Below are 13484 nucleotides of genomic sequence, written 5' to 3'. Positions count from 1 at the left end.
AATGTTGGGAACTTTTTGTTTTCAAAAGGCATACTGTATTTAGCCTCTCTAGTTCATGGTTTGTAATCAAGTCAGCTATGAGATGCTTAAAGCAAAATTATGCTGGGTTTTGGCATTTTTGGGTTCAAGAGTTCTGATGCAAGAGTTCTGATGTTTGTTTTAGTTACAAAACAAAGTTGTGTTTTTGAAATTCGAGCTCAGATGATTTCTGAAGTGCCAGTGATCTGATAAAGGAGGATATTGTTTAAAGGGATATACAGTTATGTTATATGTTGGATATCTGGGAAGGACTTGCATTCTTCATTGGAAGTTTTGAAAGCATTGTACAGTTGTTTTAAATTTTGATTTGGATGTTTATTTGTTGGTGTGTTGAAGTATGTTTTGCTTATTTTTGACAAAAGGTGCTTGGTGGTTGTATTGGTATTGATGCTATTTCAGTAATTTTGTTTTTTTTTTATTTGTGTGTGTGTGTGGGGGCTTCTGTGGAAGGTTGGGCACCATGCTGGCAACTCAACACCATAAAACTTCACTGCTAATTGTTCTGTGGACCATTATTCCGCTGTTGTGACCTCTCACAGGAAAAGCCAAAAGGAGAAGAATAATTGTTTCATTTATTTTGATGGTCATTTTACTCACGTTGACCTGATGTGCAAACATATCTCCCATATATAGATAGATGTAAATACACACACACACACACACACACACACACACACACACACACACACACACACACACACACACACACACACACACACACACACACACTCCTACCTAACTAAACAAACATAACAGCACACACAAACACACTTCACCTACCTATAAGCAGGGGGGCAAGCCCCCCTGCACCCCCCACACCCCCTACTTATATATTCTAACTCCGATGTCGCACTAAACACACAAAAAACACCACTGCACACACTCACACACACTAAAATCCCTACTCATTATCCTCAAACACACAACACTTACCTGAAACCCCAAATACCACACGCCATGAACGCGACACCACAATAGCTGCAGATTCGACATTTCCGGATTCGGCATAGTGTAGTTTTGCTTAACTGCACTTTCCACTATTCGGTCTCGACATAGTGAATTTCGACATTTCAGTATGTCGTGATTGTCTAGTGTATCCATAAATAAATCTACAATTCAGTAAACAATTTTACCCTTTGTTGACCATGTTATTCCTACTAGGCTACTGGCCCCATTCCAGGGGAGACTTGAGGTGGTATTCATACTGATTAGGTAAGATTTGGCCAAGGCACAAGGGAATTTGCCTAACACCACAGGATTTCTTTCATTTACCTATCCTATAAGCAGCTCAGGAGGATGAGTCGTCTGTTTAATGTCTCATCCAAAGGATGGCACACTTAGGAGAGCAGCAACCCCCACTGTTTTGCTGCAGTGTCAGTAATGGAAAATGAATCCGGTCATCTGGTGTGGAATTAGAACCCACATCCTTCTGATATCCTGACTGAGTCACTGTTGCAGTATTCTTAACAGATGGTTGTAGCTCACTAACATCCAGCTGGAGTACAAAGCTTTACATTCCTAGGATGTGTGTCCAGATAATGACCTCAGTTCAAAGGCATAAGTATATAAAACTGGATGCATGTGTGAGATCTTCAGAATGTCTCTCTGCCAGCTTCATGTGTCTGAGCAGATAAGTGCCTCTTTGGGGTTCCTTCCTTTCTAAAGTTTTCACTATTTTGCTTGCTGTTATTAGATGTCAGCTAGGATGGGTGAGTGAGTGCAGTAGGCAAATCCCATATAAAGATTTACACACCAAGTGTCTCTTCTGTCTAGGCCCTGAACAGGACTATAAAATATGCTCCAGCTGTCACTCATTGTTTTTAAAACCCTACAGTCTAGGCTTTCCACACTTTATACCCTCCTTGAGACCCAACGCCTGAAACGCTTTTCCCACTCCACCATGTCTGAAGACCCAGATGTCTGCCTCCTGCCCAAGAAAAAGCATTAAAGACCTAGAGGTCCTTCTCTCATCTCAGTGGGACATACCCACTGAGTTGGATGAATCCTCGGTATGCCAATCTTCTTTTCACGAGCCCTCTACCACGATCTTGCCAGAGGGCAGTACAGCTCCTGAGGCCTTGCAGATGACTAAATCCACCAACGAACCATGACTCATTATTTCCGAGTGTCCTTGAGGAGTCTCTCTTTTGTGGGAAGGGATTGATTCCCAATACTGTGATAGAAATGCACCAAGGCTGAGAACCCCCAAGCTGTTACTGGTGGATGTCTCTCTCAAGAAAAAAACATAACCTTAAGCTCTCGAGGCCCTGCCTGCTGTGGCCATGGAGAAAGAATGGATCAGTTTTTCTCAGGGGTTATTTAAGTCAATCATGTGTTTGAAGCCTCCTTCCCTTGTGACCCGGTATTTTCAGGTCACACCACCTTTACATTCTTATTCCTCTGAGGAGGAACCAGACTGGGATTCTGAATGATTTTTGGACTACTCTTTCCAGTTATATTCTCCAGAACAGATATCCTCAGATGAGGGATATTTACTTTCTCCAGGTTTTGCTTTGGAAGAGGCTTCCTTTGAAGAAATGTTACTAATCACAATGAAGCATTTGGTGCAAAGGATATACTTCAACTTATTACAGATGAGCACCCCTACCTCTCCTCCAGTTCCCCCAATGTTAGATGCCTACCTAGACGCACTTCAAGCCAACTTTCTACATTTGATTCTCAGCCTTCTGCCAGACAGGTTCTGCAAGCCTCCTGATGAACTAAAAAAAAAAAAACTACAGCAGGCCTGGTTGCAGTAAGCTGCTTTCTCTCACTAATGTCTTACAAAATGACAAAGACAGTTGAGCAGTGGACCGGTGAGGGAGGAAAGAACTATATACTTTAGCCTTCAGAGCTATTAACTACGAAACTCAACCAAATACTTACTCTCTCTATTACAGTCTTTAAGCAACATCATTTGACATCCCAGGACACTGGAATCACAGCAGCATATTTAGTTTCTAGTGGCCCAAGCCTCAAAAATGCCGGGCACAGTATAAAATGCAGCTATGATGCTGTGGGTGCCTCTTACAGGGTGGCTGCTACTGGCTCAGTGGTCAGTGGTATGCCTGTCTGAGCAGTCTAAGTATTCCGGAAGATTTCAAGTCAAAGATTCTAGATTGTCCCTTAGTTACCAACCTCCGTTTTGCCTCACAAGCTGCCCGCCTTTTCAAGACTTTGCAGGAAAAGGGCAAGACAATGAAAGTTTGTCATCAAATTTTGCTTCCTACAGTTCCCAGATACCATAGAAATTATCCACCAAAATATCTCTCCTTTGCCAGGAGAGATCCTAGAATACCTCACAGACAAAGCAAAATTCCTAAGAAGATCTCCCCATGGGGAAAACAAAACAAAAAAAAAAAACAAGGGTTACTCTTTCTGGCAGGCCTCAATTTGGCAGTGGGCCCCTATGACTATATTCCAACCATACTCCTATCCAATCACAACCCTGCCACTCCCCTTTCACAAAGACTCTGTCTTTTTCTTTTCCATTCTGGGAAGCAATAACCTCAAACAAATGTGTCTTAAACATTGTCAAGGAGGGGTGTGTTATGTCTTGTGAAAGCAAGCCATCTGCAGGGGCCACATACACATGCTAGACCACATTGTGCAAGACTTACTGAGACAGGCAACCATAGAAGAGGTTCCCTCAACCTTTCTAGGAAAGCAGTTTTAGTCAAGGATCTTTCTTGTCCCAAGAAAAGAGGGTCAGTGTAGACCTAACTGCACCTCTGCTAGCTAAACACCTTTATGAGAGTTCCAGCTTTCACAATGGTATCTTTATAAACTCTTCAACCCTTCCTACTTTCTCAAGCTTTTCTGGTATCCTTAGACCTAAAGGATGCTTACCTGCATATTCCCATGCACCTTTTCTGCAGACAGTTTATCAGGTTCTTTAATGGGTCATCATATTTTCAGTTTACTGGTTTGCCTTTTGGTTTTTCTACATCCTCAAGAGTTTTCACAATATCTGGATCCAGAAGTGGCTTTTTTCCACTCTCAGGGCATACAACTCTTCATTTACTAGGACAACCTTCTACTGCAGGCCATATTTGGAGACACTATCTGCAAGCATCTCTATTACACTGTGCTATTGTTGACCCTCCTGGAGTTCACCAGCCAAAATGTCTCTGATGCAATCTGGACACGTTGGCCATGCATGCCTCTATTCCTCAGGGGAAGGTCAATTCACTAACCACAGAGTTCTTAACACTTTCCTGGAGATGAGCATTGTTTGGCCAGACCACCCCTCAAGGCCCTGGGACTCATGGCTGCCACCATCCCTGTGTTGCCCCTCGCCAGACTACAAATTAGGAAATACAACAGTATCTGAAATCAATGTGGTCCCAGCACTGTCACCCTCTAGATACCCATCTTCCTGTATTTACTTGCATAAAGAAGGAATTCCTTTGGTGGAGGATCCAGGTTCCTCTCAACTCAGGTCTTCCATTCACTCCATTCCCAAACAACCAGGTACCATTTACAGATGCTTCAAACAGGGCAAGGGGGTTTGGACAGGAAATCAAGCTCAGGGAGGGTGACCTGACATTTTATTAAAAGAACACCTCAACATAAAAGAAATGAGGGCACTATTACTAGTCCTACAGACCTTCTCACATCTTTGGAAACCAGGCACCCTGCTGGTGTACACCACATTGATGTGGTACATAATCAGGGAGGTACAAGATCCTACCCCCTGGGCAGGCTGGCACAAGGAAGTCTGGCATGTGAACTCTCATCTGAATCTTAAACTTACAGTGATGTATATTCCCTCTCAGTAGAAATTCTTGGCAGACTGCCTAAGCAGGTACATAGGGGACCATCAGGAATAGTCCCTGAACACAGAAGCTTTGAAATCCATAACTCTCAGATGGTGGATTCCTGAAATAGCTTTCTTTGCTTCCCCCAAGCATCACCTACTCCTGCCTTTCTGCACAAAGGAACCTATCATGTCTAGTATGGAGTACATATGCCTTCTCTTTCCAATGGATGGGGAAGTTCCTTTATGCATGTCCCCCGTCTGCCTCTGCTTCCAAGGCTCCTACTCAGGGCCCAGAATTAATCTCCAAAACTGCAGCTTCTGGTATCTTTCTGGCCAAGACAACAACAGTTCCTGCCTCTGTTTCATTTATCGTAGGGAAATTGCTGGAGAATACCTCCAAAACCAGATCTAATCACTCATCAGACAGGGTGCTCCTTCATCCTAATGTGACTTCAGTCTGTCTAACATTCCAGATGCTTGTATTCTAATCCATACAAGATGCACCTTTTTTGAAGAGGGGGTTTGAGTCCTATAAGAAGCCAGGAAATCTAACCCCATGAAATCTTACACAGCCAAGTAGAAGAGATTCTCAGTCTGGTACCTTAAGCAAATCTCCCACCCCTTCTATCAGATCCCCCCCCCAACAGTATTTCAATATTTCTGTGAATTATTACATTCAGGGTTGGCCTCCTTGTCTATTAGGGCTCACTTTTCTGCCATTAATACATGACTATCTTTGGAGTCCCTCTCATGTCCAGGACAGAGGGTAATCTTTTTCAGAGAGGTATTCTACACCTCAAACTCTTAAGAAAGCCTATTGCACCACTTTGGAACCTTTTTTTTTTTTTCTGAAACACATACTTCACCCCATTTGAACCGACTGCTTTAGCTATTCTTAAATTCTTGGAAAACAGTGGTCCTCCTGGCCTTGACTTTAGCCTCCAGAGTCTCAGAACTCCATGCTGTCATGGCTATTCCACCCTTCCCCATCTTCCACAGAAATAGGGTGAACCTCAGGGCCAGTCCTTCCTTCATGCCAAAAGTGGTTAACAAGCTAATCCTTAACCAGGCAATTGATCTGCCTACATTCTCCCACAATCTCCAAAATGTGGGGAAGGAATCTTACACTCCTTAAACATTCACAGATAATTGAGGTTTTACCTGGATAAAACTAAGGATATCAGAAAAATAGACCAGCATTTCATCTTTTTATGAATTCCAGGTTAGGACAACCAGTTTCCAAACAAACGATTGCTTCCTGGATCTGAAAGTCTCTTTCCTTCTGCTACTGTCACCATGGAAAGACTTTACCCATGTAGACAAAAGCACATTCCACTCAAGCAGTGGACTCATCTGGGGCCTTCTACAAGGGGGGTGGATACCAGGTCCATTCTAGAAGCAGCTACATGGTCATCTATCCACACTTTCACAAAACACTGAAAGCTATATGCATTCTCCAGGTCTAAGGCACTGTTTACCAGACTGTTTTATCTGCCTTTCCGGACTCTTCTCTTTTCTTTTCCTTCTCTTTAAGCCTGCCACTTTTCTCTCTCTCTACAGCTCTGGGAATCCTCTATCTGTTAAGAATACTGCAACAATGACTCAGTCGGATATAGTACAGAGTTGTAAGAACTTACTGTAACAGTAAATATCCTTCTGATCACTGTAGCAGTATTCCTTCCCTACCACCTTACACCCAATCTGTTATTTTTCTCTCTGTATTGGCAGAAACCTATGGCTTGTATTCACAGACACACAAGCATTATCCGAGGACATTACAGCTTTTATGAGGGTGGAACTTTGTTATCCTTTTCAAACTACACCCCTCCTAGCTGACCAGTCCCCTCTCTAGATTTTCTTCAGGCCACTGCTGGCTTGGAGCTAGACTGTGGATCAAGCACATATGTCTGATTTTTATACCCCTACACTGATGAGCTCAGGTCATTATCCAGATGTACATCTTAGGAAGGTAAAGCTTTAGTACCCCGTTGGATGTCAGTAATCTACAACCCATCTGTTAAGAATATTGCAACAGTGATCAGCAGAACATCTACTGTTAAGGTAAGTTCCATCTGTCAGCACTAAAGGTGAGTGTTCTGTACCTGGTGTGCTATGAACATTCACTTAATACACTGGAGACAGTTATTTATCGTTGTGCTGTTTATTTAGTAGATCAAAGTAAAGTTCATTCTTCGAAAGAAAAACAAAATTAAGGTTACAAAAATAAACATTCTTTCTGTATCAATAAAATTGAAAAAGTTTTTTTAGTTCTTGATTATGGTAGCCTGGGTCAAGATGCCCCACACCAGGTACTTCACAGAAAGTCCAGAGGTAAGCTGCCAGTGCCACACAGGTAAATTCTTGGGGAAGTTTCTGGTATTCCACAAGTAAATTCACAACTTCTGCTTATAATTTCTACAAGAGTCTTCACTCTTAGTCTTGGAAATTCAGTCTCTGAGACTGGAAAATGTCTTTACCATCTTGGGCTACAGCCTTTACTTTCAACATTCATTCAACAGGTGTTTCAAAATTAACCTCTGCTATCCTAATTTATACAGTGATGGTATACGTGCACCATCACTGGATTCACACCACATTTTGTGGTATATATACACCACCTTAAAACAGCATTTTTAACACTTTTGACTAGCCGCTGTCACATAAAAAAAGCTCCTTCCCAGCATAGACTCCATGGTTTTGTAGACCAGGATAAATCATCTACATTCAAGTGGCTACTGCCAGGCCTAGTGAAATTGAATGTGTGTGATGATGTGACCTCTCTAGTGACCTTTATGTTGACTTCCTATAGTTTATATAACCACTGTAGAAATGCATGGTCAATCACCAGAGTGAAGCTTCATTCTGTTAAGTAACGCAGCAGGTACAGTGAGTGCCCATGTAATGCTGAGACATTTCCGCTCTGTTGCAGAGTATCTTTTTCTCAGATGTTCTTAACTTTCTGTTTGAGTAGTACACTAGGGATTTCTTACCTAAATCCTTGATAGGGAGGCAGTCAGTCTTCATCAGCTTTTTTTTTTTTCTACCAGTGAAGATGAAAGCTGTGTTCTGTGGATGGAGAGCTTACATTGTAAATCATTTTTGGAGCATTTAAACTGTATTACCCTACCCTTCAAAGCTATAGATTGAGGCAAATACATGTAAGTATAAGGGCAGTCTCCATGCCTGATTTATGTACATGTAAGTATAAGGACAGTCTCCATGCCTGATTTATGTACATGTAAGTATAAGGGCAGTCTCCATGCCTGATTTATGTACATGTAAGTATAAGGACAGTCTCCATGCCTGATTTAAGTACATGTAAGTATAAGGGCAGTCTCCTTGCCTGATTTATGTACATGCAAGTATAAGGGCAGTCTCCATGTCAGATTTATGTACATGTAAGTATAAGGGCAGTCTCCTTGCCTGATTTATGTACATGCAAGTATAAGGGCAGTCTCCATGTCAGATTTATGTACATGTAAGTATAAGGCCAGGCTCTATGCCTGATTTATGTACATGTAAGTATAAGGACAGTCTCCATGCCTGATTTATGTACATGTAAGTATAAGGGCAAACTCCATGCCTGATTTATGTACATGTAAGTATAAGGGCAGTCTCCATGCCTGATTTATGTACATGCAAGTATAAGGGCAGTCTCCATGCCTGATTTATGTACATGTAAGTATAAGGGCAGTCTCCTTGCCTGATTTATGTACATGTAAGTATAAGGGCAGTCTCCATGCCTGATTTATGTACATGTAAGTATATAGGGCAGTCTCCATGCCTGATTTATGTACATGTAAGTATAAGGGCAGTCTCCATGCCTGATTTATGCACATGTAAGTATAAGGGCAGTCTCTATGCCTGATTTATGCACATGTAAGTATAAGGGCAGTCTCCATGCCTGATTTATGTACATGTAAGTATAAGGGCAGTCTCCATGCCTGATTTATGTACATGTAAGTATAAGGGCAGTCTCCATGCCTGATTTATGTATGTGTAAGTATAAGGGCAGTCTCCATGCCTGATTTATGTACATGTAAGTATAAGGGCAGTCTCCATGCCTGATTTATGTACATGTAAGTATAAGGGCAGTCTCCATGCCTGATTTATGTACATGTAAGTATAAGGGCAGTCTCCATGACTGATTTATGTACATGTAAGTATAAGGGCAGTCTCCATGCCTGATTTATGTACATGTAAGTATAAGGACAGTCTCCATGCCTGATTTATGTACATGTAAGTATAAGGGCAGTCTCCATGCCTGATTTATGTACATGTAAGTATAAGGGCAGTCTCCATGCCTGATTTATGTACATGTAAGTATCAGGGCAGTCTCCATGCCTGATTTATGTACATGTAAGTATAAGGGCAGTCTCCATGCCTGATTTATGTACATGTAAGTATAAGGACAGTCTCCATGCCTGATTTATGTACATGTAAGTATAAGGGCAGTCTCCATGCCTGATTTATGTACATGTAAGTATAAGGGCAGTCTTCATGCCTGATTTATGTACATGTAAGTATAAGGACAGTCTCCATGCCTGATTTATGTACATGTAAGTATAAGGACAGTCTCCATGCCTGATTTATGTACATGTAAGTATAAGGGCAGTCTCCATGCCTGATTTATGTACATGTAAGTATAAGGGCAGTCTCCATGCCTGATTTATGTACATGTAAGTATAAGGGTGATCTCCATGCCTGATTTATGTACATGTAAGTATAAGGACAGTCTCCATGCCTGATTTATGTACATGTAAGTATAAGGGCAGTCTCCATGCCTGATTTATGTACATGTAAGTATAAGGGCAGTCTCCATGCCTGATTTATGTACATGTAAGTATAAGGGCAGTCTCCATGCCTGATTTATGTACATGTAAGTATAAGGGCAGTCTCCATGCCTGATTTATGTACATGTAAGTATAAGGGCAGTCTCCATGCCTGATTTATGTACATGTAAGTATAAGGACAGTCTCCATGCCTGATTTATGTACATGTAAGTATAAGGGCAGTCTCCATGCCTGATTTATGTACATGTAAGTATAAGGGCAGTCTCCATGCCTGATTTATGTACATGTAAGTATAAGGGCAGTCTCCATGCCTGATTTATGTACATGTAAGTATAAGGGCAGTCTCCATGCCTGATTTATGTACATGTAAGTATAAGGGCAGTCCTCATGCTTGATTTATATACATGTAAGTATAAGGGCAGTCTCCATGCCTGATTTATGTACATGTAAGTATAAGGGCAGTCTCCATGCCTGATTTATGTACATGTAAGTATAAGGGCAGTCTCCATGCCTGATTTATGTACATGTAAGTATAAGGGCAGTCTCCATGCCTGATTTATATACATGTAAGTATAAGGGCAGTCTCCATGCCTGATTTATGTACATGTAAGTATAAGGGCAGTCTCCATGCCTGATTTATGTACATGTAAGTATAAGGGCAGTCTCCATGCCTGATTTATGCACATGTAAGTATAAGGACAGTCTCCATGCCTGATTTATGTACATGTAAGTATAAGGGCAGTCTCCATGCCTGATTTATGTACATGTAAGTATAAGGACAGTCTCCATGCCTGATTTATGTACATGTAAGTATAAGGACAGTCTCCATGCCTGATTTATGCTCTCCCTGCCCTCCTAGGATGTAAACGGACTAAACCTGCTAAAGGTGTTGGAGCTGAAACTGCACAATTGATTTTTCTCAAAGTTCTACAGTTACAGTGAGTTCACACAATTGTAAAATGTATATTTTATCATGGATCTATGCTGTAATAAAATTCTTGACATATGGGAAGAAGACAGGAGAAAAAAGTATTATGTCTTTTTGAGTCTTACTCAAGACTGGGTGATCTTGGAGAGGATTTGTTGTAAAGACTGTGGTTACAAATAGCTACTTGACAGGGTATGAACAATAGTGTAGTAGACAGCACATTACCCAAATTGAGGTGAACTGGGAAACCGCAGAGACCAAACTGTAAAGCATGCATCTGAGATTGCCTAAAACTATGAATGCCAGAAGTTAGATGTGAGGAAGATGATTATTGGGGAGGGAAGAGTAAACGGAGGAAGAAAAGTTAGTAGGGAACCATATGTCAGTATTACTGAATTGTAAAGCAGCAGTTAAGTTTGTGATTTAAGCTGCCTGATACAAAAGAGAAGTTGACAGAAATAAACTAAACACCTTCTCGCAGTGACCAGATTCTGATAAAAGATGGAACTGAACTACCCAACCTTATTTTATTAGTGATGTTGATAACAGAATAAATAGATAATAAATGAAAACAATTCCAAAAAGTTTTAAATTGCTAAACTGAACAGACATCATTGTGATGAAATACATGCTTATTTCTTTTGTTCTTGCAATAAAATACTTTCAAATAATCTGCCTTAGGTATGAAGAGTACAGACTGCAATGTGAATTGCAGTCAGCAGCCAACACTTGTGAGATCACAGTTACATGACCCTACAAGGAAGCTCCAGCAGAGGTCTCAGCCTGGAAAGGACATTGACGAGGTTTATGTCACTCATGTACCACAGCTTCCGTCAGAACATCAGTGCCGCCAAACCCCTGAATGTGACAATGGAACACCTGCAGCACATCATCTGACAGAGCATCTACAGCCACGTGCTCAGCAGGTGAAGGTGTATGATGAGCTGTCTCTTGCTCCTACTCCAAGACATCACTCAGGACATGGCTGCAGCAGGAGCTCTGAACATAACACAACTAAGAGATTTCACACAAAAAAAGAAACACACAAATGTGATGAATGCAATAAGTCTTTCACACGTGCCAGTGGCCTGAAATTGCATCAAGCCATTCACACAGGATTGAAACCACATAAATGTACTGAATGCAATAAGTGTTTTACACAGCTAAGCAATCTTCAACGGCATTTTGTTATTCACACAGGAGTGAAGCGATATAAATGTACTGAATGCAGTAAGTGTTTCACACAGCTAATCCATCTTCAACAGCATTATGCCATTCACACAGGATTGAAACCACATAAATGTACTGAATGCAGTAAGTGTTTCACACGTCTAAGCAATCTTCAACGGCATCTTGTCATTCACACAGGAGTGAAGCGATATGAGTGTACTGAATGCAATAAGTGTTTCACACAGCGACACCATCTTCAACAGCATTATGCCATTCACACAGGATTGAAACCATATAAATGTACTGAGTGCAGTAAGGCTTTCACACAGCTAAGCAATCTTCGACAGCACTATTTCATTCACACAGGATTGAAGCGTTATAAATGTACGGAATGCTGTAAGTGCTTTACACATCTCAGCAGTCTGCAGGCACATCGTGCCACTCACACAGGTATCTAAATGGAGAGAGGGGGTCCGAATGGAGAGATGAAAAATCAGCAAGCAAAAGAGAGTAGTACTGCTGAAATTTAATTTATCCTCAAGTCTTGGTGAGTACCTTCACGAGGTGGACTCTGTTTTCACAAAATGTCATCAAGGCAACACTGATATAGACTGTATTTATATAGCATATATCCTGGACAGAAGTAGGTCAAAAAATAATTAAGATAACTGGGTGCACAAGACCAAGGATAAAAAAGTGCCCAATCCTGGTAGGCGCAGTGGTGCCAGGACTGGCAAAGGTGACAATGCAGAATCCTCAAAATATGGAAACATTCCTATAATGGGGTCAGGTCGGCCCAGGGCAAGGATGCCCCCCCCATTGTAGAAGGAAGTAGCAGTCCACAAAAATCACGAAAGCTGATAGGCTAAAGAAGAGCCATAAAGGCAATAAAGTGGACTATTGAGGATAAGAAGGAAATTATGTATTGTTACTATTATGCAAAAAGCCCAGAATTTCCAGACACAAATTATACAAAATGAATAAGGAAGAAATTAGAGGAAAGAAAAATACTTCTGCAAGAAAAACTGTCAGAAGCTTCAAATGAAAATTGGTGTTCATTAATACAACAGATTTGTGAAAAACAGTATATAGATCAAGAAACCTTGATCTGTTTGGAAAAAGAAGCATCTGAGCAAGTGCAAAAATATAAACAACAGAACTAAAAGATATTTGAAAGGTATAAAAAAGAAATATGGACATGGGAAAGAAAGAGAGATTTGATATGGTGCAATATTTATGCAAAGGAGAAAGCCAAATTAATCAGTGTAAAGAAGGCATCCCAAAGATATTTGAAGAGAAATACAGGCAAAGGCATCCAGATATGGACGTTTTCACAGTAAAAAAAATATCACAAAGATGAAACCTAGAAAAGACCAGTAAAGTAGAAGTTAAAAACTAAAAGTTGAAGTTATGGAGTTCCTACGAAGCAAAATATTTTATGTAGAAGGTCTAATACAGGTTACATCACAGCAGGATGGAGTGAGTCCCCAAAAAAGGGAGAACCAGGAAGAAACATTTGAAGAAGAAATATGGACATGGGAAAGAAAAAGAGATTTAATATGGTGTAATATTTATGCAACGGAGAAAGCAAAACTAACCAATACAAAAAGAGCAGCAACAAAGATATTTGAAGGGAAATGCAGATAAAGGAATCCAGACATGGAAAACTTTGCAATGCAAAAAATAAGAAGACAAAGAGGAAAAGGATGTAAGTAATGGAGAAGTTAAAGAAATAGAAGCTGAGGTTATGGAGTACCTGCAAAGTGAAGGATTTAGTGTAGAAAGTCTAATT

At 40.8% G+C, this 13484-nt stretch overlaps 1 protein-coding gene across 1 annotated transcript in view; it reads left to right on the top strand.

Moving 5' to 3' along the window:
- The window catches only part of LOC122814413 (zinc finger protein 729-like), a 1138085-nt gene extending 1125927 nt beyond the window's left edge, over positions 1-12158 (top strand). The window contains exon 10 of the mRNA XM_044086996.1: positions 11204-12158. Coding sequence (XP_043942931.1) covers positions 11204-12150 — 947 coding nt within the window. The 3' untranslated portion in view covers positions 12151-12158. The remainder of the gene's footprint in view (positions 1-11203) is intronic.
- The last annotated feature ends 1326 nt before the right edge of the window (positions 12159-13484 follow it).

Source organism: Protopterus annectens, chromosome 10.part0 (genome assembly GCF_019279795.1).
Source record: "Protopterus annectens isolate FY-2018-M chromosome 10.part0, PAN1.0, whole genome shotgun sequence".
Lineage (NCBI taxonomy): Eukaryota > Metazoa > Chordata > Ceratodontiformes > Protopteridae > Protopterus > Protopterus annectens.
Note: the sequence above shows the minus strand (reverse complement) of the source record. Positions and strands in the feature narration are given on the sequence as shown.